Consider the following 27,065-nt stretch of genomic DNA (forward strand, 5'->3'; position numbering starts at 1 on the left):
ATCCCCCTTCCCCGCCCCCCCTCCTTCAGTCCTCAGGCTAGTCCCACCTTCCCCCCACCCCTCTCTACTCCTCAGAGAGGATAAGGCCTCCCATGGGGAGTCAACTAAGCAGATTAACAGCACATTCTAATCCTTAGTATCCAAAATAAGGAAGGTGGTTTCTTTTTTGAAATTTTAAATCCATGTTTAATTGATTCATTGTGCATGTGTGCATCTATATGTGTATCAGGGTGTGAGTACTGCAATCAAAGGACAACTTGTAGGAGTTGGTTCTCTCCTTTCATTATGTAGGTCCTGAGGATTCAAACTCAGGTTGTCAGGCTTGGCATCAAGTACCTGCTGACTCTAGCAGTTCTTTTGTACAGCCCACATTGATCTCCCAGTTATGACACTCCTGCTTCAGTCTCCCAAGGGATAGTAAGGTAGGCATATGCTAGTCCAGCAACTAAGACAGGCAGTTTTTAAACTGTTCCTTTCTCATCATTTCATGGTTCCAGTATTGTTTTTATATCTATTTCATGCTCTCCTAGAAAATTCTGGAAATTCTGTTCTTCTCTGTGATACATTTCTCTTCTTCTATAGCTTGGTCTGCTTAAAGGCATTCATCTGTCTAGACAAAAGAATCCAGCTGACTCCAAAATCTTTTATTTACAAGGAAAAAATTACTCTAGTAATGAGTTTAAGTTTTCTCCATTTATTTATTCATTTTGTTTGTATGGGGGGAGGTTGATGGTGAGGTAGGCACATCCATATTGCCATGGGTGTATGTGTGGAGGTCAGAGGAAAACTTGTAGAAGTCAGTTCTCTCCTGTAATCGTGTGGGTTCCTGGTGTGGAGCTCAGGCAAGGCCTTCACCCATTGAGTCACCCTCCTGGACCTCTGGTATGTTCTTAACTCATCCTCAGCTGATGAGATCCTAGTAATCTTTTGGGACTTAAATTTAAAATGCCGCCTTTTCAGAAAGGTTTATTTTTCTTCATTCCTCAATCTAAATTAGATTACATTATTATTTTTGTCTGTTAACAAACTCTTCTTTCCCTTCCTTTTATCATGATTTATAATAGTGTACACTGATTTTGTGTTATGTGTCTTCTCTGTTGCCCTGCAAACTTCAGGAAAACAGGGATGTTTTCTGTCACCACTGTTAAGCATTCTGCCAACTGAAACAGTAGGACATAATAAATGTTAAATATTAATTAATGAAGAATAAATTATATAACAACATAATCTTGCTGCATTAGAGTAGTTTTAAATACATTAAGTGATTGATAAATACTGATATTATTAAACAAAGTTGAAAAGCTGACTTTTTTCCATAATTATGCACTGCAGGCTCAGATAAATACAAACAAAAGCCTGAGAGAGATAGCAAATCAGATGCTGGAACTACATGGCCTAGATTTAAATTTGGCTCTGTTGTTTATTAGCCAAGTAGCTTTTGCTAGGGATTTAACATTCCTTGTCAATCTATAAAATTGTGTCAGTGAGAATACCCACTTTATGACATTATTTTGGTGATCAAATGATAAATATACTAAGCTTCCAAAAACAAAAACAAAAAAATAAAACAAATCAAAACAAACAAAAAAACCCATCCAGGATATAACTACTATATTATCATTACAAAGTTAATGCTAAACAATTGTTGTTTCCTATTTCCAACCATATCCTTCTCTAAACTGATAATACATTATATAATCTCATGTTTCCACTCCAACTCCTCGTTCTCTTATAGCAGGTTCTGGGTTAGTTTCTGATAAAAATCATTAAAGACTAGAGAGACAGCTTAGCTGGTAACATGCTTGATATGCAAACATGAGGACCTGATTTTGATAACCAAAATACATGTAAAAACGCTGGTTAGGTGGTGCATGCTTGTACTCTGAGTGCTTGGGGGTTGGGGGAGGGGTGGAAGCAAGTGGGCTTGTTGGCTAACCAGACTAGCCTAATTGTTAAGTTCCAGGCTCATGAAAGACTCTACTTCAAAAAGCAAGGTGGCCAGCTTCTGAGAAATGATACCCAAGGTTGTCTTCTAGCTTACACGTGCATACATGCATATCCACATGCACACACATACATATATATATATATATATGCACACACATACATACATACTTATACACATACATACTCAAAAAACAAAAGTCATGTAGCCCAGGTTACTTTCAAGTTCACCATGAAACCAAGGATGACCAAATTAAACTTCTGTTTCTACTCCTACATGCTGGGATTGCGGGCATGCATCACCATTCCTGGTTTATGTAATGGTGAGGATCTATCCCAGGGCTTCATACATACGAGGCTACCAAACATGTTACATCTCCAGACCCTAATCTCATTTTTTATTTTACATTTCTATAGCAAATAAGGATAGAGTGCCATTCACTATTACACATGGAACGTGGGAGGGGGGGTTATTCTAAATATTTCCACCATGATATTCAGGAAAAATTACCCTTGATTTTACCAAAAGGCAAACATCAATCTTTTCATGGAAAATATGAAGCTCAAGATTCTTTATATCTTACAAATAGGATTTGTTAAACAAATAAGTATCAACAAGTAGTAGGTGTACTTCTAACTATTGTAGATGTTAGGTTAGACATACAATCTACGAGAAGCAAGATAGAACTGCAATCCCTTGCCATGAGACAGACTGACTCAAAACTATTATAGTAATATTAAATGCTAAATTCTACACACTTCTTTCTGCAATGCTTCTTTCTTGCCTATAGAACTCTCGTGTAATCTGTACAGTAATCTTCTTTATCATCTTCATTTTTATGGAAGAGAAAACTGAAATGATGAGCCTAAGAGACCTGCCAGAGCTGGTAAGCAGGAAAACTAATCTTGAATTCTACTAACATGGCTCCAGGAAAACACATTCTTACCCCCTCGTGGGTCTCATGAAGGAACTGTAGTCAGAATAAATAACAGTCTAATAACAGTCTAGGTTCCCAGACAGGGCAGCATATGATCTGGTCTTAAAAAGTAAATGGGTTTGCTTGACCACATGGCTATGGGAAGAAATAGGAAAATAACCAAACCAGCACTTCACATATCTGTTTAACTTAATTAATTCTAACAATCTCCTGTGTGGTTGGCATTGTCCTTATTTCACAATTAGGAACTCATCATGTTTAAGTAACTGTCTCAAGATCCCTTAGTCAGTAAGAACTAGAGACAGCATCAAACTTTAATGGATCTGCCTCCAAAATTCTTATTTTCTCCAGGAACTCTACAGAAGGAAGTATTCTAGGTAGAAGAGCCAGTTTGTGACAAGAGCATGGCATCCTGGTGTGGACTGAGAGTAAACTGAATGATGTGAGAGGATATCCCTCAGAAGTTTTCCCTGCCCTGAGGAGTGATCAGATGAGTTTCCCCCCTAGACTGGGGATGCCCAAGTGGGAGAGAACCTGCCTAATGTGCACATAGGAGGTAGTATGTAGAGAAAACTGGAGAAGACAGGAAGTAAAGGTAGAGATGAGTACAAGACAACTACCAGAGTCCAGACAACAATGCCAGCAGTGGGAAATTATAAATTCTGAACGTTCCCAGATAATACTACCCCATCAGACAGCCTTCTTCAAAATCTCCCTTTTTGTGAATAATGTCTGCCACAAACTTTTAAAACAATGGCTACTCTAAAATTGGGTGAAACATTTTATTCAAACCATATCCTTGCTTAAAATACTCATTCTATTAAAGTACAATATAGGCTTTCTTCTTCCACTGGATGTTGTGCTGAGACATTTACTTGTAAAATTCACTGTCCCTCTTTCAGGTAAAGAAAGGAACTGGGGGATTTGTATGAGGTATTCAGTACTGTATAAGTTTATGCAGGAAAGTCACAATAGTAGAGGGCACTGAGGTAAATTCAAACTTTCAGCTAACACACATGCTAGCGAAATTCTCTGCCAAGCAAGTGGGCTGATAGAAGTGGGGGTGGAGTTGTGAAAAAGTAGGATCTTTCAGATAATCCGAGGGTATGAGAGAAAATTGGAGAACTTGCATATGCTGACAAAAATAGGAAACTAGCATGTGTTAGCAGATATTGGAGGTACAGCTCAGAGCTGCTAAGTAAGACTCATGCTCAGATATAGAAGAGTATGTCCAGAGAAATCAAGAAGACAATTATATTCAACTGATGAAAGGAAGGCTATCGGCAAATTTATGTTTTAAAGCTATAACTGTCCAGTATGTCTGAATGTTTTTGAACATAAAGCCTTTACAGAGGAATCAAATTCAAACAAGGTGTTTCCTAATCTAAAGTGACTTGTATTCTGGTAAAAAGAGGTCAGGACACAGAACATACAGACAAGAGGAGGTCACATGAAGGTACAAAAAGTTGACCACTGTGTGCCATTGAAAGAGTCCTCTCAAAAACCAATTCTGGTGATCCCTTGATCTTAGGCATCTAGTCTCCAGGACTTTAGGGAAATAAATTTCTGTTGCTTGAGACTCCCAGGCTGTATAAGATTCTTGTTATGGCCATCATAGTAAAAGCAAATGCATACAAACATAAAAATGGTAGCTGTCAGACACTAGAAACTAAGGGAGAGATGAGGGAGGTGTAAAGAGAGAGAAAGACAAAGTACAGGGGTGGGGGAGGTAAAGAGACAGAGAGAGGAGGGGACTTTTTTCTTTAGTGGTTTATTTGCTTTTAAGTGGAACTTTATAAAACAAATACATGTGAGAAATTTTAGCCCAAACTTTTTTTAGGACAAAAGTATCAAGAGGTAGTAGAGAGTGCAGTGATCCTCAGGTAAGGAATAACAGGGGATTGTGCTGTGCCTGGAAGGAGCATAAAATACACAAAGACAACACTGAAACAGGTGTTGAACTGAGTAGCAGAAGATTCCATTAGTTAGCTGTGACACCTCTTTGAGTGGTTTGTATTCTGAGATTCCTTTACAATACATTGATCAACCCTCCGACTCCCCAGTAAGATCTTGAAAAAGACAGAGAACTACATGCTATAAATGGGGCGGGCAGTCCCTTAAGCAATATTTTAGGTTTTTCCTTGCTATGACCAAACAACATGAGAGGGAATCTATTTCAGTTTATAGTTTTGAAGATGCTCATCCACAAAACTTGGTTCTGTTGACTCTAAGCTAATTCTGCAGCAGATGATTAGTTACAGCTGCAGAAGCATGGTGGAACAGAATGTCCTACCTCACAGCAACCAGAGAAGAGGGGCAGGAACAAACACATCTTCCAAGGGCCTACCCCTGGTCACATACTTTCCCCAATCAGGTCCTGCCTCCTATTTTCTTTACAATTAAAATTTTTTAGATTTATTCTTTTATGTGTATGAATAGTTGACCTGAATATAAGTTTATGCAGCACATATGCAGGCTAGAACTATTCATACACATAATAAGTAGCTATCCAAGGTACTAGATTCAGATGCCAGAGAAATGTCAAATGGATAGAAGACTTAGGGAAATGAGAATATAAATAATAGCATAGTAAATACAATGTAATCAAGTTTTGTATCTAAGTAGAGGCACTGATACCTGAAACCACTGTGGCTGTCTGTACTACAGACAGATCCCAATTTAGATTGATTAAACTGAAACTACTTTTCAATTGTACTGTGTGTGGCATATAAGCAATGCATATTCAGTAGAAACCATGTTTACAGTTTTGAATTTTAAATTTGACCTTTACCCTAGTGAGTGGTATGTGTTAAATTCCCATAATGCACTCTCAGCTGGCCAAAGAATCAAAGGGCAAAAAAGCTGTATTCTACAGTTTAGTATGCTGTTAAGCTATGTTTGTTTCAGTAGGTTAAGTATTCCAGATTTGTCTTTTTTTGTTTAATGATATTTGCAACCTTATGATGGACTCATATGCATATATCTCATCTTAAGTTGAGGAACATCTTTACTGAGCTCCCAGGAACCAAAGTCACTGCCTTCTTAAACTAACTTAGTCTAAATAATAAGACATTTGATTTTATTTTTATTTCTAACTAAAAGAACAAAATCAAATTATTTACAATGAGAAAGTTACAGAAGACAAAAGAATACTATATTTATTTTTCTGTACAAATCAGATTCCCAAGCCAAATTATTAAGCACAATTAAAATATAATCTTAATAGGAAATAAAACAGGAGAATAAATACATAACTCAAAGAAGCATGGGTTTTATCATAAATAGTTATGGGAAAATTACCTAGTGTTCTCAATTAAAGAAAAGTCCTAAGTCTACTCTGCAGCATTGGTAAATATAAATTATAATAACTAGTTTAACACTTCAGAATGGTATATAAAGAAATAGAAAGACTCCCTTTTAAAGCACAACCATTAATCTTACTGAGGCTTTCAAAGATTACGAGAAGAGAATAAGATGTAAGCAAAATAAAGTTTCTAGAAACAGGGAAACTACTAGATAAGAAAGCAATTCCAGTGTTCCTTTTTCTTGTTAATTACGTGCAGGGAGAACATAGTACCAATCTGGATTTGTACATATTGGTATAAAACAGTATTCCTATGGTTTACTATTTTTTCTTCTAAAGAAGAAACAACCATATAAAAGCCATTTTTGGGGGGTTTGTTTATATAATTTTCTGTGGGGAAAGAGCATTTAAAGGTGTATATGTAGAATAATTCATGATAGAATGCACAGTTCACCCATCAAGTTAAATTTTAAATGTCTCCATGGCTTTCTTTTTAATGAACTGGCAGAAGTAGGCACAAGGGTAAAGATGAAATGCAGAATCAAACAAAGGATTCATGCCTGGTAATCACTTAAGAATAGCATAAAGCCTGAGCTTTCTAAGAAAAGGTGCCTGGTGCCACACAGCTGGGGTTTGTCTTCTACATCTTCAATCATTTCAGACAACATCCAACATTTACCTGCTCCTTGCTTCTTGGGGAAACAAAACAAAACAATGCCCCACCTCTGCGGTGCAATGGGCAATGAGGATTAGGAACTCTATTTTGAAGTCTCAAAAAAAAGAAAAAAAAAAAAGAAATGTGTTGATAAATTATTTCATTATCAGTTACTAATGATTACATTGCTGTATCTGAAAATGTAATGAACACTTCTCCAGCAAGGGGTTATGGAGTTTTAAACAAAATGTCTCAAATGGTCCAAGGGTGTTTGTCCATGTTACAGAAACATCATTATAGAAAAAGAACACAAGACATACTTTCATGAAATAAAAAAAAAAATAATAAAAATAATAAAAGAACCTCTTCAATATTGCACATAAGGATAGAGAATGTGTATCCTCAGAATTACCAAAGCTTCTATGTGGCTTCTGATAATTCAAAGGAAATCTCTATTTAGGAGAGTACATTTTTATTCACATACAACAACAGGGGCTAATGATAAATAGCAAACAGCATGAAGAACTTAGAAGCAAATTGACCTAAATATTAATTTTCTTTATATTTTTGCTCTAGAATGAAGTTATTTAATTCTCAGATGAATTAAAATCCATGGATACAAATATGGATGGAGTTCTCATAGGGGGAAAAAAGGTAAAGGAATTCACTACTATCATTAAAATAGAGGTTTATGAAGGGTAAGATCAAATTGTATTCATCTATTTTGGAAGACTGGAAATTGAATAGCTCAGTGCATAGGTAATTAAACTAGAACATAGTTGAGAATATTCTGAGGCAATCAGTTACCATGGTAACATCTTGCCATTGGTACAGGATGATAATTCTGGTGTATAAGCACAGTCCAGGTTAGGATTTTCTGGTTAGCCAAAAGGGGCCTCCTCATTCACTCCCCACAGACTAATTTACCTCTGTCTTTCTTGCTTATTCTCCCTTACATATGTAAAAGTTTTGGACATGTGATCATTACAAACCAGAAGCAATGAGGGTCCCATTGTTAGGACAAAGAGACAAATATAATAGTAGCTGGCCTGGAATGCCAACAGCAACTAGCATGGTATTATTGCAACCAATTAACTTGAGCTGAAAACCAAATTATTTAATGGTATCAGAAAACTACCTTTAAGAATTTTTGAAAAAAAATTTTATTTCTTGAGTAACTACAAATACATCATTTAGTCAACTCTGTCTACAGTTACTATTCTTTCTATTCATGGAGTTCAACAGTTCTTTGTTGTCTTCCTTTTCTAGGCATTTAGTCTGTCTTCAGTTTCTTTTTAATGAGACTTCAGTATCCATTATGTTGACCAATCTCCTGCCACTAGCCTCATCTTCTTGACCTTTGAAGGAGCTGGAGACAGCAGCTATCAGCATAGGTGAATAACTGCCAATATTTGGAAATTAAGTGATGTGGCTATTAATACTGGTAGATTAAAATTAGTTGGAGCAGGAGTATTTACACCATAAAAATTGGTAGGAGCTGCAAATCAGGGATGCTTTTCTCTTTCCTCTTGTCCCCTTATCCAAAGGGACATTACCATTTCTTTGCCTCATGCTGACAAACCTCAACTAAGGTTGAAATAACTTTTCCTTTCTCCAAACATACATTCATACTGTCCAAGGTTTCTAGAAAAACCACAAAACATTTAGATTTTTTGCTAATACAGATTCATTATCTTTAATCACACAGTCCAGCAATTCTTTTATTTTTCTACAATGCCTAAAAGTTTGTTTTTCCACGTGCTTCAGACGTCTTACTCTACTATAGTCCCTTCATTTTAGGTCCTGCTTAACAGAAATAACACAGAGCATCTGATGGAACAACTCCTGTTTCCTCCTCACTAAACTGTACAATGGCCTTTACTCATAATCCCTTGCTTATTTTTCCCTATTGCAATGGAAGAAAGGCCTATTCTTCTAAGATGACTCTATTTCCTTGCAGGCCCTTCACTGCTGATGTACTTCTTTTTCCTTATTGAATCTTCAACTTTTCTCTTTCTGTGGGTCCCTCTCTATTGTCAGGTGGAGAGAATTTGGTCTCTTATATCCTCATAATTCTGCACTAAGTCACACTGGTCCTCTCTTGGTTTCTAAAAGCTATTTTAATCTCCACTTTGACATGCTCTGTACACAAGATTCCCCCACTCTGGAATGCCTCTATTATCTCAGTTCAAGAAAACATTCCCTAAATTACTGATTAAAATCAGGTTTGTGGACTGGTGGTGGTGAAGTACACCTTTAATCTCAACACTCGGGAGGCAGACACAAGCAGATTTTTGTGAGTTTGAGGCCAGAGCAAGTTCCAGGATAGCCAGGGCTACAGAAGGAAACCCTTTCTTGAAAAACCAAAAAAAAAAAAAAAAAAAAAAAAAAAAAAAATCAGGTTTGTTTTCTTTGCTCTCATATATCTATCTTTGTTGTTGTTTTTTGTTTGTTTTGTTTTTGGTATAGAGACTCACATATCCCATGATAGCCTAGAAATCATTGTGCAGCTGCAGATGACTTTTGCCTGGGGTTATAGATATATGCTACCACACCTGGTTTATGTACTAGAGCTTGAATTCAGAGCTTAGTGTATGTTAGAGGTGGTTTGAATGTAAAATGTTCCCCATAGGCTTGTGTGTCTGAATACCTGGCCCCCAGCTAGTGGTGATGCTTGAGAAGGTTGTGAACTTCTAGGAAGTGAAGACTTGCTGAAGGAAGTAGGTCACTGGGCATGGGCCTTGAGACTTTATAGCATGGCCCCACTTCCTGCCTCCACTCTTACTTCTTGAGTGTGGATGAAATGTGACCATTCATCCTTCTGGTTCCTACCTGCATGCCTTTCTTCCTGCTGCTGTGTCATGGTGGACTGTATCTCTCTGAGACTAGAAGCTAAGATAAATCCTTCTTTCTTTTAAGTTGCTTCTGCTTGGGTATTCTATCGTACATATGAGGAAGTAACTAGGACAATGGCAAGCACTCTACAGTTATAGTCCCATCCCCATAACTTTATTATTAACGTGGTTATCTTATGAACATCTTTCTTACAACACTGAAAGCTCTGTGAGTTTGAAGAGCATACTTGCTTTTCCTCAGCCTCATATTCTTTTTTAAATTCCAAATGCTCATTGTAAAAAATTAAGTATCATTAAGGTTTTAAGCATTTAGAGACTCAACATTTCTACTCTACAAATTCATCTTAGGCACATCTTCCATTTTGCTCTCATATTTACCCTCTAACTACCTTTCTGGCTATCTCTTCCATTTCCTGTCCTCTATCACTATTTAAAGAAAGCACCCATCTTTATTCCTCCATTTACTCACTTCTTATTTATCCTTTAGATGACTGCCTTATACTTCACTCCACTAAACTGCTTCCTCTAAGACCATCCTTTAATATACCAATCACTGAGTATTGGACAGAGTCCACTTTCCAGTCCTCAGTAACTTACATGACTTATAGGCACCATTGATACTTCTTGGCTATCTTGTCCTCATCATCTTCCTCATCTTGTGCTGAGGATGGAACCCAGGGGCTCAAATATATTTTCTTGATAGCAATGCCCTAATTCTTAACATTCACGTGTGATATTCTTCTGAGTTTATCCTGCCATTTTAGTTTTGCCTACTTCTATCTGCAGTTCATTTTTTATGCTTAATTATTGATCCTCAACCCTTCTCTCTGAACACTTTGTATCTCTTTATGAGAGGTCACTTACTCCATAGTTTTAATGCTATGACTTTCGAATACCTATTTTTAGCTCACCTCTTACTTCATTATCCACCTGACTACCGGATATACTGCTTATTTGGATATGAGTGAGGGCTATATACTAGCAAACCAACATATCTTAACTCATTATCATCCACTCATACACTTTATTCTCTTTTTTCTTTCTGAGTGTGATCTCTATCAAGTTGCCAACACAGGAATGATGAGTACCTTCACTGCCACTCTTCCCCTGTCCTAGTGCTCCTTTAACCAGTCTGCTGATTCTATCTCTTTAATATCTACTGTCTGTCTCTCTCCAGATCAAACCAATCAATCAAGTCACTCTTCATTTGACTACTGCAACAGTGCCTGAAAAGTGCTGTGGCCAACATCTAATAAGGCATCTGCCAGTGCCTTTTCCACACAGCAGCTAGAACAACATTTCTAAAACATAAATCTGGTCATTTCTGTCTTTTATTCAAGACCTCTCAGTGCTCACCAGAGTCCTTAGGTTAAAGCCCAGATTAAAGCCCAGGCTTCCACTTACCTTACCAGTCTCCTGATTCCCTCACCCAGTGCACACCCCAGACACCTCACCCCAACCTCTGATCAGGAACTACATTTAAGTATAACCTATGGATTTCTGCATCCTCCCCAAGCCTGCTTATCTCTTTTAATCCCCCAGGCTCCATTTGAATCCTTATTTCCGGAGCTCTCTGGCATAGTTCCTGGTGCAAAATAGGCACCCAATACCCCATCTTCCCTCCCTAACTTCCTTCTTTCAGGTTAACATTGCCTTTTGTATGTTACTTTTATTATTTTTTTGAAACAGAGTCTCACTATGTTGTCTTGGCTGGCCTAACTAGGTATGTTGATCAGGCTGCCCTTGAACTCACAGAGATCCACCTGCATCTGCCTTCCAAGTGTCAAGGTTAAAAATATGTGTCACCAGGCCTGGTGTATGTTTGTATTTTGGAACTGAATATTTTACTTTAACAGACTTCTAAAGTAACTGTAATCTAAACATAATCTGTGTAACTATAATTCTCTTGACATCTCTGAACAACCAACAGCTAAAACCTATTTCAAATTTACTTCCTACAAAATTCAGTTAACAGTTCCAAGCCCTTTGGAATACAACTTCAAAGTCTACAAGTAAACATAATTTTGACATTAGTTCAGCCAATTAGTACATGTGTGTGCATGTGCGTGCACTTGTGCACACACACACACACACACACACACACACACACACACACGTGTCTGTCCGTCCATCTGTGTTTTGAGATAAAGGGCTTCAAACAAATTTAATCAATCCACCTGCCTCAACCTCCTAAGTGTTGCAAAAGTAGGTATATGTTAGTATGCTCAGTTCAAATAATTAGTCTTGAATGCTCTAGAAACTTAGCATTCGGGATGAAGATTAGAGAGGTCTGTTTTTTTTTTAGGGGGTGTACTTAGAAAATTATCTTTTAAAATATGGGGTTCATTTGAAAGACAAAATAATTTTATATTCAATTATTTACTTTCAGCATTGATTTGTGCTCTGGAGCATTTGTAATTTATTAAAATAAGTTAGAATTTAAAAATAAAAATTGTTATTGAGATAAGTTTTACAAGCCTATAAACTGGGCATGGTGTCACACCTCTTTAATCCCAGAACTCAGGAGAAAGAGGCAGGTGAAACTCTGAGAGCTTGAGGCCAGCCTAGTCTATATAGTGACCAGCTGAGGTTACACAGCGAGACCATCATTTGTTTGTGTTTAAGTGTTACAGTGGAAATAGTACCTAAAAGAACGCTAGATTAATTATTTATTAGGGTCATATAATTATATCTTAAGTAATAAGCCCATTAAATTAATGGAAACATTTTATTTGCTCGTTAAAAATCTAGAGTGAGCTTGCCTTGTCTTGCTACAGCTGTATTTACACAGTGAAAATTTCAAGGTTTGCCCAGGTTTTTGCCACTTTCAGTCTATTTCTTCTCCATTGTTACTAATCTGGTTCAGATGGTCACTATCAGCCCATGGGATTACTTTAGGTTCTGTGTGTTTTTCATTCTTCTTTTTACTCATTCTTACCCATCACTATAGCTGATTTGATTTTCTCAGAACCCAGAACAAATTATTCTTTCCTGCCAAGGCCCCCACTTTTATTTTAAATATAGCAATTGACAAGTCCTGGCTCTAACTTTTATTCTGATTCTATACACTCTCTCTAGCTCTACTGGCCTACATGCCATCATTTAAACTCACAAGGCCTGAGCTGGTCTCAGGACATTTGAACTGACTATTCCCTGCCTGGAACGTTATTCCTCCGGACATGTCCACGAGTTATCCTTTGTCTCATTCATTTCCCATTTACATACTAGTAAAATCAACACAACTCACCTTTCCTTTTCCTTTTCTTATTTTCTACATCTACTTAATCACCTTCTAACATAAATAATTTATTATGTTAATTATTTATAGTCTGTTTCTTCTGCAATAATATAAGGTCCATAACACTTGTCTGCCAATCTAATAAACACATTTATATTTATGTCATGGTTATATAAATATATTCTGGAGGCATAAGTATTGATATTAGCAAACTGGTTCCAAATCTTTTAGAGATTTTATTTTTTCTGGAGATACCTTTCAATTTAAGTTAATTTATAAGAATTGCTTGATCAAAGACATAGCTACAGTCATTTGGTGGATGTGAGGTGGCTCCAGACAGATCAAGACTCAAACTTTGTTAAGTACCTTAGAAAAAGGAAAAGTCCTGCTTGGCATATTTTTCTTGCTCTGTCCTAAATAATTTTAAAACAGATGGCAAAAGCTAAAATATCAAGTCTGCTGCCATGGAAACCACTATTATAGCAGCCCATTCCAGAGCCCCACCTAGAAGATAAATGTTTGTTTCCCTTTTATTACAATCTCAGTCATTGACCTTTCACTGTAAGTCTTACTAAAAGGTAGAACAACTGTCAACATCCTGGATGACAAAAAAAAAAAAAGTCTGGGGGAAGACTCATTTGTACACAACATCCCTAAAGTACATTCAGAAATCAGCAACAGACACAAGGAGTTTAAAACAATTTGCTATGTTTATGTTATTCTACATGCAAAGTATACTATTATCATATGTAAGTTCATGGATCTTACTTTAATATTGCAAGCCTGCTCCATCAATCTCCTTGCATTCTCCTCTGCCCGGTATCTCTTTGGAAGCTGAACTCTGAAGAATTTCAAAGCGCCTTCGAAATCAGCCTGCAGGAGATCTTCCTTTGAGGTCTGAAAAACAATCACCATGACACTTGACCACACCAGCCTGTACACATTATACAAATAAATGTGTTACAAAAAAGAACGTTGATTTTCATGAATATACCTTTAGAAGATACTTCTAGTATTTCTACTATTCAGAACATATTGTTATGTTACATGCTGAAATTATAAATCCTAAAGCAATGTAAGAGAGAATTATTAACAAATTAACATTTAATTCAAATTATTTGGATGTTATAATAGTGGATCCTAGTAAAGCTTACCAAGCTAGAAGAAAAAAACAAAAAACAAAAAACAAAAAAAACAAAAAAAAAAAAAAAAACAAAGCAAAAGCAAAAGAAAATGAGTGAACTCTGGATTTATCTATGACTTTACCTTAATGAGAATTATAAAGATCATTAGAAATCTCATTGAAGACACAAACAAAGCAATCAAAGACCATCAGAGTTACATAATAAACACCTAATGGGAAATTGCTTTTCACCTAATGACAACAGCAGCTCAAGGGAAGAAAACAAGAAACTGATCCAACAACTAAATACCATGAACATGTAAATGAAGCACACCACTTAACTACTGATTTCTTACTAAAAACTTGTTTGTAAAATTCACTTTTTAAAAAGTCACCATGTAGAAATCAGTAAGAATATCTGCACATAGGAAAAATACGGAAAGGAAACGAAACAAAAATGCTTGCCTAGATAAAAGGATCATGGGTGATTTTTTTTTTTTTTTTGCTCTAGATTTTGCAGTATTTTCTGCAATATTCTAGTAAAAGATTAGGAACAACTGTGACAAAAATCTCTGATACACACTAAAGATTTAGGAAGAAGGGTACATAGAAAGAAGTAAAAATGAAAAGTAAATACTTTAGCAAGGAACCTTGGCACAGACCTGAAATTCCAATACTAAGGATGCTGAGGTGGGTAGGTCACCATGAGTTTTAGGCCAGGTAGGGTTGTGTGGTGAGTTCTAGTACACTTACCTCAAAACACACACACACACACACACACACACACACACACACACACACACACACGATAAAATGTTTTAAAGATGTCATTTAATCCACATGTTTTCTCTCATATGTGAATATCAATTTTCCCAGAGCACATGGGAAGTAGGGAGGGGCAGTGAATGGAGAGAGAAGTAGGAGAAAGAGAAGGGGAGGAGAGGAAAGCACATGTGACTAGGGAGATTGAGCCAGGGTAGGAAGAGAAGACAGGAGGGAGGGAGGGAGGGAGGAAGAGAGAGAGAGAGAGAGAGAGAGAGAGAGAATATGAACATAAAAGGGGGAGCCATTATTGGTTTGAAGAGAAAACTGAACCTAAAGAAAGGTCTAGAGACCTACAAGATTGCCGCCAACTAACAATTTGAGCAACTGTGGAAAGGCTACCATAAATGCCCTTCCTGGATAGTGAGATCAACAACTAACTTATCCACCATCATGGAGCCCTCATCTAGTACCTGCTGGAAACAGAAGCAAACACCCATAACTAAACACTGAGTCGAACTAGAATCCAGATGCAGAGGGAGAGGACAAGACCAGGTTGCAGAAACACATAGAGACAGCTGACCTGAACAAGGAGGAGCTAACAGGCCCCCAGACTGATAGCTGGGAATCCAGTATCGGACTGACTCAGACCCCCGAATATGGGTCTCAGCTAGAAGGACTGAGCAGTCTAAGGGAACTCAGACAGTGGAACCAGGATGTATTCCTGGTGTACAAAAGATTTGTGTTTTAACTGGAACATACATAGCAGTTAGAAAAGTAGTAAGAGCCTATGGGGGAGGAAGGGTTCTTTTAAGGGAAGGGAGTCAGAATATAGTAATATAAAGGAGGAAAAGAAAATATTGGAACAGGAAGGATGAAACTGGGATGGGTTGGAGGTCATAGTAGCAGAGGGATAGCTAGCACTAAAGGCCCTTTGAAAAAGCCACATGGAGATAGCACTACAGAAACATTCTAAAATGAATACCTATACACATATTACAAAGTTTAAAATAGAGTCACCCTGGAATGAGGGGACAATACCCCAATTAGGTACCACATACTAGTGAACAAGACCCCCAGTACCAGTAATGGGTTACTTCTTTTTGAGTTGTTGTCCAATGTGGTTCCATGGACCCACAAACATTACAGAGTATTTCTAGTGCTCGTGATAACCATCCAGAGCTTGAGAGTAAGACCCTATTGCTAAAGACACAATGTAACTAAGTCATAAAAGATGGAGAAATCGAGTGGTAGTATGGCTACCTGATTTTCTAAATCTACAAGACCCAATATCAAGCCTGGTCACTGAGATCACATATATGGACAAAGAATCAATAATGAAAAATTCTTTCTCTTCACACTTTGGACATATAGTCAGGTGGGAATGGCAATGTAGATCAATATGGTTCTTGGGGAAAGCCACAGTTTCAAAGGCAGTTCTTTGTAGGTCTCCCCAAAACGGTTGTGCTGTAGCCTACCTCAGGTTGAGTCTCTATATAGCATAAGTTGGTCCTGTGTCAAAATCATTTGCTATATGTACTGAACAGTTTTATGTTACCTTGATACAAGATAGAGTTATTTGAAAAGCAGAAACCTCAACTGAAAAAATGTCTCCATAAGATTTAGCTACAGGAGAGTTTCTTAATTTGTGATTGATTGTGCACCCTGGGCTGATGGTCTGAGTTTTGTAAGAAAGTAGGCTAAGTAAACCTTAGCCTACTAAGGTGAGAAAGCTTGTAAGCAGTATGCCTCCAAGGCCTCTGTATCAGCTCCTGTCTCGAGGCTCCTGCTGTGTTTTGAGTTCCTGTCCTGATTGTCTTGGATAATGAACAGCAATGTGCTATTGTAAGCCAAATAATCCCTTTCCTCCCCAACTTTCTTTTTGGTAATGGTGTTCCATCACAGCAATAATAATCCTAACTAGGACACTGTGTAAGCCTGAAAACCTGAGTTTAATTAATCTTTAGCCCACACGTAAAGGTGGAAGGAGAGAACAAACTTCACAAAATTATTATCTGGTGTCCATCTGTGCCATCTGTGTATTCACACACACACATAAACACACATACACACAAAATAATGATGATGATGGTAATAATTAGAAAATACTATTAGCATTGGTTTGCATAACTTAGTGAACCCAAGAAGTAAAAGAGCTATGGCAATCACATAACAAGAAAGTCCAAGATTGGAAATGTAGAATTGGCACCCAATCTCTGGAAGGTACTTATGACATAAAGGGCATCAAATATAAGTGCAAATATTTAATAAATTCATTCTAATTTCAACTCTGGATAACTTGGGATGTTACCCAAATTTTCTCATCTTGAAAATGAAGTAAGTTAAGGTACACACACACACACACACACACACACACACACACACACACACACACACTATTAAGTCCAAAACAAACATAAGGAATAATGATTTGGTAAGTTACCTTTGCTTTGCTCAAATGTACTTAGGTGATGGTATTTTGTGGTTAACAACAATGACTACACTCTCTGATATTCTTAATTCTTAAGAAAGCTGTTAAGGGGCTAGAGAAGGTTGCCCAGTGGTAACGGCACTGAGAGTGCAAGCAAGAAGACTTGAGCCTGACTCTCAGCAACCACATACAACACTGGGTATAATGGCTCACACACTTACAACTACAGTGTTATGAGGGTTAAAGACAGAAGAACTACTAAGGCTTGCTGGCTGGCCAGCCTAGCTCCAGGTTTAGTGACGTGAAATAAGGCAGAAAATGACAAAGGGGACATCCAGATGTTCTCCTCCACTGTGTACATGCATAAGTGAGCACATCTGTATACATGTGAGCATGCACCTTTCTCTCTCTCTCTCTCTCTCTCTCTCTCTCTCTCTCTCTCTCTCTCATTATAAAAAATTAAACATTCTGTATTCTCAGTTCTAATAATTTATTTTTTCATGGGGATTTCAATAAAACTAATTTCACTGTGATGATAAAAGATATGCCCCTAAGCAAAGGGCACCTAAAAACGCCCGTTAGGGGTCCAAAGAGATGGCTCAGTGGTTGAGTATTTGTTGCTCTTGCAAAGGAATTGGTTCTGTTCCTAGAACCAACATGGCAGCTCACAACCACCTGTAATTCAAGTTCCAGAAAATCTGATGGCTTCTGCTAGGTAGCCTTCGCCAGTACATGCATGGCATGGCATACATGCATGCAGAACACCCACTCAATAAAATAAAGTAGCAAAATTAAAAATAAAAAACTTGTTTCTGTGTGTTCTAAAGACAATTTAAAGTCCTACTTTGATTCCAAATTTTCTATCTTTAAGAGACCTCTATAACCATTAAATGTCCCCTCAAATGCCTTTGTAATGCTATAAGCTGATTATAAGCTTATAGAGCTAACTCTCCATTTTCTGACAACTGTATTTAAGAGGTTTTCCCTCTACAACTGAGTCATAGACACTTCATATTTTACAAAGATTTAGATGTTTCACTAAGAATTTAACAGAAAATAGGTTTTGTTATTATGGTTGATGCTGGAAACAGACCCTCAACCTCTCCTATATTAACCATATGCTCTACCCCCAACCTATATATCTTTATGTTGCTTTTTAGAATAATTTTAAAAATAGTAAATTATCTTTGTATGTGCATCTAGAAGGTTCACTGTATGTTTATTTTGATTTTGGTTACATAACCATGTCTCCTCACATAAAAGCAAAATGGAGGGGTGGTGAACTTGCCCATATGTGCATGTTTAGAGAGCCCATTTGACAACAAAGTGTCTTCCTCAATTGCCTCTCCACCTTATGCTTTCAAACAAAGTCTCTCACTGAACCTGTAGCTTGTCATTTCAGCTAGACTGGCTGGCCCATGAACTCACAGACTTCGACTCTCTTCTCTGGTGCTGAGGTTACAGCCACACATCACACACCTGCCTTTCATGTGGGTACCAGGGATTAGAACTGACATCTTTCCTCCTCCCAACCTCTTACCCACTGATGCAACTCCTCAGCCCTAGGAAGACAAGTGTATAAATTTTAACAGAAGCTCCCTAGAATTTTGTTACTTTTCTTATTCCTTTCCCCTATCCTCCTCACATCCCTTAAATACATACTACATTTATGGAAGACTTCAAATATAAAGATTTTGAGTAGCACTGAACTTGTCTTATTAAATGCATATGTTTCACAGATGTCCACATATAATCTAAAACACAGTGCTTTCAATGAAAATAAAGCATGTCTCAGCTAGGATTACTAGTTCTAATACACACAAATTAATAATTACCTGGCTATGATGAAGATAACAATGGGTATAATTAGGCTTATAGTTGTATGAATATTAATCCCTGCTTACGAAGAGAGGCTTAGCATGATTTCATGATTATAAGTTTTAAGCTTTAAAAATGTACCCCTAACAGGAAGTCTGACACTTCTGTAATCAAACAAGTATCCTAAAAATGTGTACTGGCATCTGACAACAGAATTCCATCAAGTTAGACTTGATTTAAACTGGAAAGGCTATTATTCTTCAAGTGGAAAATTCTTATCTTTTCAATTATAAGGCAAGCCCATAAAAGATGAGCCATCTTTTTGCATCTTACTGGTAAATTCTTAAGAGTTTTTCTATAATGTCTTTGAATAATTGCAAGTGGAAAAAAACTCTCAAAAGGTGAGTGCTTCTCTAACATTAAGTTGTCAGAAGAAAACATAGATAAGAACTAGGGACATTTAAACAACTGTGTTTTCTTCACTTTTAAATAAAATAAAAAATCAACCACTCTTAAACCAGAACTACTTAAGGATAACATTTGAAAATCAGTGCTTTACAAATAAATACATGTCTCTTCTGCTTCCAAAGCTTTCTGACAAATCTTTTCAAATAATGTGAACCATATTTATCAATTACATCCTCTGAGGAAATATCACTCATTCTTAAATTTGAACAGAATTATATATAAAGATTGCTGGCATGAATAAGACATTTATACAAGTTCTTTGGTTTCTTTTCAAGTAGGTAGAAAGAAATATCCAGAAGAAAGAGGTGATTTTTACTATAATATTCTTTGCAGTTGCCTCAGGGATAGGAATGAAATCATCAGGCACACAACAGAATGGTCTATATGTTCATAAAGGCTCTAGGGTACAAAAGATCCAGGGGTGAGAGCCAAAATTTACAAAGTACAAAATAGGGAACTGATTTTGAACTTATTTTGATATAAAGATGATTTGGGATTTTTGAGGGGCATCCACATGATACCTTCTATATTTGGGTCTTTAACTTTTTACTTATCTATTTATTTTAGTTTTCAAGACAGGGTTTCTCTGTATTGATTCAAGCCTGTTCTGGAACTTGTTCTGTAGACCAGGCTGGCCTCAAACTCACAGGGATCCACTTGCCTCTGCTTCTGGAGTGCTGGGATTAAAGGTGTGCACCACCAATGCCCAGCTTTTTAACTTTTTAAAAAGTTAAAATCTCTCTTCAGTGAGCAAACTTCATGGATGTTAGAGACAGAGGTTAAAAAGAGAAGACATCCTGTCTCTGGTAGTGTTTCAACTTTGCTTAAAACAAATATTTCAGAAAAGCCCACAAACTAGAACATATTAGAGCATATTTTGATAGCATAAGAAATGTCATCAAATTGTAATATTGCAATTGTTACTAAATGGGTAGCTAGAATATTTGCTTGAAAAGGCATGTGTGTGTGCACGCACGCGCACGCACACGCGCGTGCACACACACACACACACACACACACATACACAACCCCCCCCTTAATTTTACTGGAAGTTCTTTGAACTCACTGTGGAGTGAAGTAATCCAAATTTCAGTATTGAAACTATAGCTGAGACTAATTTTAATATATAATGACATGATAATAACTTTTCATGTCACATGATTATAAAAATAAAAACCCTAGAGGGAAAAGAATTCTGACTGTGAAGAGAGTAAAAGCATTTCCTTTCCCCACCCCCAAGTTCACTTATAGCACATAACCTCTGGCCATCAATTAATGCTAATACCACTTTGAATGTGTTTTCCCACTGAAAAATTCAGTGTAAGAATAACACATTTTCAAGTGACTTTTCTTTCTTTCTCCCTTCCTTCCTTCCTCCCTTCCTTTTAAGAAACAAATTGGGAGGAAATAGTTCTAATATCTGAGTTTTAGTTCCAATGTTTCTATTCTAAACTTCTAAGTACTCTTGGATTAGAATTTTTCCTCTAATTTTTCAACTAACAAATTCTAGTTGAATATTTATAGGGGAAACTTGCATGGTTCTTTTCTCATCTTCACTGTTCTTACTCTAACTAGTCTTTTCCTTTCAGTTATGATACCCAGTAAGATTTCCATTTACCCCACCTCCACCCCCACCCCAACTGTTACAGACCCAAGAATCTTTCGAAGAGGAACATGTTAAGCTGATTTATAAGATGTTTACAGTTGTCTGGGTATTTAGATTCCAATAAAGAAGGCTGTTGGATAAGTCATCACATGGAGCTGATGCATTGTGTTAGTATATAAAACAAAGTACTTGCACCTGATCTATCAAGGGGAATTGTTCTTTACTGTCTATACATCGAGGGGCAAGAAACACAGATTCTAAATATGAAGTCCCAATTCAATCAATGGTCTCCTTGAGTCACACAACCCTCATGTTCTAGTTCTTTGATGGTCTCTCTGTGAATCAGGCACAATAAATAAAGTTCAGGACTCAAAATCTACAACTCTGGTTGGAAAAATCATCATATTTGCTTGGTTTTGTTTCTGTTTTTAAATGAGACACTTTGCAGCATGGCTAGCCTGGAACTCACTATGTAGCACAAACTGACCTTTGGCCTTAGCCTCCTAAGTGCCTGGATCACAGGCAAGCACAGCTATGCTTGGTTTTGACTTTCTGAAAAACTTACTTATGATGAAGAAATTCAGTGAAATTTTAAAGTAAAATAGGATATTTGTAATGTTTGTATATATTCATGTTTAAAACACGACTAAAAAGACAGCCATGTCTTAAATGTCAGTCTTGCCCTTTTGACTGGAAATGGAAAGATAATGATACCACATTGGCAGAGTGCCTCCTAGGACCTCCCTATGCTGACCAACCATCTATCCTGAACCATCAGTCAGTCCAATAACATATGCTGAGCCCCTGAACCCACCCACCCATTCCTCAGTATATAAGCTAAAATTTGAGTGGTAACACCTTGGATAGCAGCCCTCAGTTCACAGCCACCATGTTATATTAATTAAAGAACTCCCCAAATATCAGCCACATATAACCAGGATTCTATAAACAATATTTCAAGGACAACAGTGTACAATAAAGCCAGAGATTTCCAAATGGCCACATACACAGCTCAGTATATGCTGGTCACATGCCATATAACCAGCACTATTGGGTAGGCTCTAAAATATACAGTCCAAAACATTCTGAGGGAAGCACCTACTTTAGATACCTCATTTGGCAACTAGATCTGTCCAGCTGCAACATAGAAACATATGTAACCTCACTAAGATCTCAAGTTTGTAAGCCCAACTCCCTGTGGGTGGATTTTATTGCTAATTAATTGATTTTAACTAGAAGTTTAAATTTATCTCTAGTACAGATATGAGACACTGTCTTAGCTATCATTTTTTGTTTTACTTCAAAACAATGAAAATGTAAATGTCAAACAGGCTACACCAGATGACTGTGAAGTCACCAATATAAACCCTGAAGTGGCAATTATGTAGTCTTTAAGATATGAAAATTGTTATACCAAGACACAGAGATACAAGGAAATTGTTTAAATGTATATTAGCAGTTCTTAGTGTCAAAATTTCTGAACTTTAAAATAAAACAAAACTTATTTCTAATATAATACGATCTTTCAGTTTTCTCCCTTGTAAATTAAACTGTGAACCAGGAAAGCAATGGTTTCACTGAGGCATTAAAACATGTGTACATACTCAGCTAAAAATTCTTCCCTACATGGAAAAGGAGTTATTATTTTTCAAATAACCTCCCTATAATTGTATACTGCTCATCACACCTAACTTCATCCTGCAATGATGAACAGACTTTTTTCATGGTGGGAAATTTTTTCATAGACATGGCTACAGAATGTCTGCTATGATCAGGCTGAAGAAATGGAGGAAGAGAATTGAGGACCAAACACAGTCTAATAAATATTGTACTGAAAAGATAACGCATCTTAGAGAATCATATGAGCCTGAAATGGCATTAAAACTCCATCCTATCAAACAGACAAAGCTGGGGTTTTTTTCAATTGTCAAAAGATGGTATAGGACTACTGTGGACCAATTATATCACCCAACAGTTGCTAGGCACAGCTCTGGAACCACTGAAGAGAGACCCTGGCACAGCGATTGTGGGTATTTAACTTTAACCCTTGATAGGAAATAAGGAAGGGTGATGTTTCTCATGTTCAAGAAATCAAATAACAAACAAGCCAGACTTCTCAGACTCAGAGAACAGACCCAGTAGCTGTATGTTGTTTCATAGACACATAGTTCAATCACCCCAGGAGAAAAACCTGCAATTTCCTATCCAAAAATTTTTAGGTAATAAATCCCCATTGCCCAGATCTAATTGTCAATCGTGTGTGTGTGTGTGTGTGTGTGTGTGTGTGTAAGGGGGTTGGAAAGTCAGCCACACATAGTCTAGATAGATGGCTAGTTCTGTTATAAAATTTAACTCTTTAGGGATACAGTTAACAGAACACCCACATCAAGTTTTGGGGTATTCTGCTTCATTGCTGAGCCTAGCAGTCTGAAAATCTGTTTTTTCCCCCTTGTCACAGAGATAATGCCACTGTTGTGACCCTGGACTCTGAGAAAACACCCATAATTTCTTATAGCCAATTAAGGAGTGGCATGGTCCAGGCTTCAAGGAAGCCACATAGTAGTGGCCAGCCACTCAGCCCTTCCTTCCCAGTAGAAAAGGTTGAAAGCGAAGAAAGCAGGAATCCACAAGCCTCCAGAGTGACATTTTCACAGAAGACTACACATATTCTCTGAAAATGAAGTTCAATGAAAACAAGCTCACCGCCAGAAGCCGGGGCACAAACAGCCGATGCCCCATCCCCAGAAGTTCCAGCACTCGACATGCGTACTCATTCACCAGCTTGCTCCTCTCGTCGTGCATGTCCTGGGACTTTCTGACAGGAGGTGTGAGCTTAGCAGCTGGGGCTGGGCAGGGCACCCCTTCTTCCATGAGCAGTAAATAGGTATCCAGAGTGAGAAAGCTGGGTCTCTCATCCACAATCCTAAGAACTGCAGAGAGAGGGGAGCCAGACTAGGTCTCCCCAGGAGGATGCACAAGATGGTCTATGATGGGAACTGTCAGCTAATGTCGCCACAAGAAAAACATTTTGGCTAAATCATCAACTATGCATGAGCCCAGGAGTAGGCTGGAGAATGAAATCAAAGACTGATGTGAATAAAAAATGGCAAAAGCAGTAGATCCCAGAAAAATGGCCAGGAGTGGAGCAGGAAGAGTTCAGATGCATGTGAAAAGATGGACAAGCTGCTCAGAGCACTCTAGCATGTATGACCATGTGACTGTGTGTGTGGTGTGTGATTGTGTGTGTGTGTGTGTGTGTGTGTGTGAGAGAGAGAGAGACAGACAGAGAGAGAGAGAGAGAGAGAGAGAGAGAGAGAGAGAGAGAGAGAGAGAGAGAGATTATCTGTGTATCTGTGTATGAGCAGGCGGCAGTAGCAGTAGCCAGGAAGCCAGGGCAGTTGTGAAGCTGCAAGGAGAAAAGGATGAGCTCATTGCAATCGTGATTCCTGACAAGCAGCCCTGCTGCTGTGGCTGTCGCTGCCGCTGCTGCCCGGTTACTGCTGCTGCTGCCACCGAGCTGCTTCTAGCTGTGAATCAGTAATGAAGGGGTAAGAAAGGAAGGGAAAGGAGCAGAGGGGGGAGGTAGGTGAATGAGCATGCAGAGTGAGTCTCAGGGGAGAATGCTGTAATAAGAAGCCAATGGCGAGCCATTGGACAGAGGCTTTCCCTTCCCAGTCCACCTTCAATCAGGATTAGTCTGACAGTTTATGCTGTTGAATCCCAAATGCACAGTCTGATGAATTAGCTTCTCCTTACATGTGGTGCTCACAGTAAAACCAGACAGACAGACAGACAGACAGACAGACAGACAGACAGACAGAAAGACAGACAGCTAAAAGGCTGATCCTATTCACTCTTGCTTTCTAGCAACAACAGACAGAAATCTGATCTTATTCTGTGTGTTTAATGTGGGAAGCTCCAACCCTTGTCACGTTATCCAAATCTCCAGACAAGATCAGTGTTAGGGTAAAATGACAGACTATGAACAGAAGAACATGCACCAGCATTTAGTAAGTGACACACCCTCAAGCTCAAGAGTTTATGAAAATACTGTGACTTTTTGTAACTGCAGGGTATACACAAGCAATATAATACCTTGGGAGGACTGGTCACATTTATATACATGTAATATGCTAAAATACAAAAACCTACAGTGTAATACTAAAAGTACTATTTAGGAACTATTAAAGTTGAAATTCTTAAAACAACTTTCATATGCCACAGATCTTGACAAATAGTAGGTTTAACACAGCAATTTAATCCTGATGTTTTATTAGACAAAACAAAATATAGTTTTGACCATCTCTGATCAAATAAATTCTTCCCTAAAGAGGCTGCTAACATTAGGAATTAACAATGGTTTGTAACTCTCCAAGCCATGCCTTTAATCCTAGTACTCAAGAGGAAGAAGCAGGTAAATCTCTGAATTTGAGGCCAACCTATCACACAAGAGCTGCAAATCTGGAAGTAATCAAATAAATTTACTTTCTGACATGTACTTGTAATCCAAATAAAAGAGAAAATAATTATGGTAATGGTATTACAGGGAAACAAGAAGGGATCTAATGCCTTCTTCAGCAAAAAGTTGCTTGATTTTTTCCCAAAATCCTAGGCAAAGAAAACTAAAAACAAAAAATAAACAAAAGAAGCAGAACAAACCTTAAGGTTCCACTGGGAATGGTGATACACACTCTACAATTCTAGCACTTGAGAAGAGGGAGGATCACAATTAAAGGCCACCTGGGCTACATAGCAAAATCCTGACTCAAAAACAAAGGGCTGAGGATGTAGCACTATGGTAGAATACTTGCCTGGCATGTACAAGGCTCTTTTTGTTTACATATCATATATGTATGTGACAAAAATTAATGAAAAAAGAGACCATGAATTTGAGAGAGTTTGGGAGTGTTTGAAGGGATGAAAAGGAAGTGGGAAATTATATAACTATAATAATAAACACATATAAACAGAAAAACTTTTATAAAATACATTTTTTACCATGAAAAATATTGGATCTGGTGTATGTGGTGTGCATGTGTGCGTGCGTGCGTGAGTATGTGTGTGTGTGTGTGTGTGTGTGTGTGTGTGTGTGTGTGTGTGTGTATTTTAGTTCTTAAGGTTTAGAGGGAAGCTTTACTGGGCTGCCTAGGATGGGGCACATTGTGATAGAACTAGGACACCAAGGAAGTTCCCCCCAACCCCCCAGCTGCCCCACACTCCAGGTCTTATTTTTACCATGTCTACACCCATGTGCCTGAAAAAACAGTAAGACAGTACTATTGAAGGTGACTGTGAAGAACATTGTTCAGAATCCAGAACTTTGTGGCTTGCAGAGGAAGAATTCAGTGACCTCTTAGCTTACAGAAAATTAGGAGTCTTATATATTCCATGTTGGCCTTGAACCCTCTCTGTGTGTATGCTAGCCTTGACCTTCTGCTCCATTTGTCTCTGCCTTCATGTTCTAGAACTACAGATGTATGCCACCATGCCAGGCTTACAATACATCTAATCACTCTTATAAAGGGTATGGAGATATTTCAAATCAAATGACTTGGTATCAAAGAGCACTTCAGACATTTTAAGTTTTTCCCATATAAATTAGAAATGATACATTTCTTCCCCCAAAAGATTTAAAAAAAAAAAAAAAGTAAAAATGCATCAAATAATTGTAGAACTCTATGGTTTGGCTCTGATGTTTAAAAAGTAAATTTTAAGTAGTAAGTTCAATAATTAAAGTATAGTATCAGCAAGCAAAGTACTTAAAAATATTTTGGTAAATTTGATGAAAACTACATAAGAATCATTCTAATAGATGGTCATAGATCTCATTTTCCCAATTTTTCCTACCATGCTACTTCTCAGAAACCCACTATGCATGCTTTCAGTTTATAATTTTGTCTTAGTTCTATTTTCAGTTGCCCTT

The 27,065-nt window shown here is 37.6% G+C and overlaps 1 protein-coding gene across 3 annotated transcripts in view; it reads right to left on the reverse strand.

The window, feature by feature from the left end:
* Rabgap1l (RAB GTPase activating protein 1 like) overlaps positions 1-27,065 on the reverse strand; it is a 569,277-nt gene that overhangs the window by 114,222 nt on the left and 427,990 nt on the right. For all 3 annotated transcript variants that reach the window (XM_051186069.1, XM_051186071.1, XM_051186070.1), the window contains exon 19: positions 13,703-13,831. In XM_051186069.1, coding sequence (XP_051042026.1) covers positions 13,703-13,831 — 129 coding nt within the window. The remainder of the gene's footprint in view (positions 1-13,702; positions 13,832-27,065) is intronic.

The sequence above is a fragment of the Phodopus roborovskii genome, unplaced genomic scaffold, assembly GCF_943737965.1.
Source record: "Phodopus roborovskii unplaced genomic scaffold, PHOROB, whole genome shotgun sequence".
In the NCBI taxonomy this organism is placed as follows: Eukaryota; Metazoa; Chordata; class Mammalia; order Rodentia; family Cricetidae; genus Phodopus; species Phodopus roborovskii.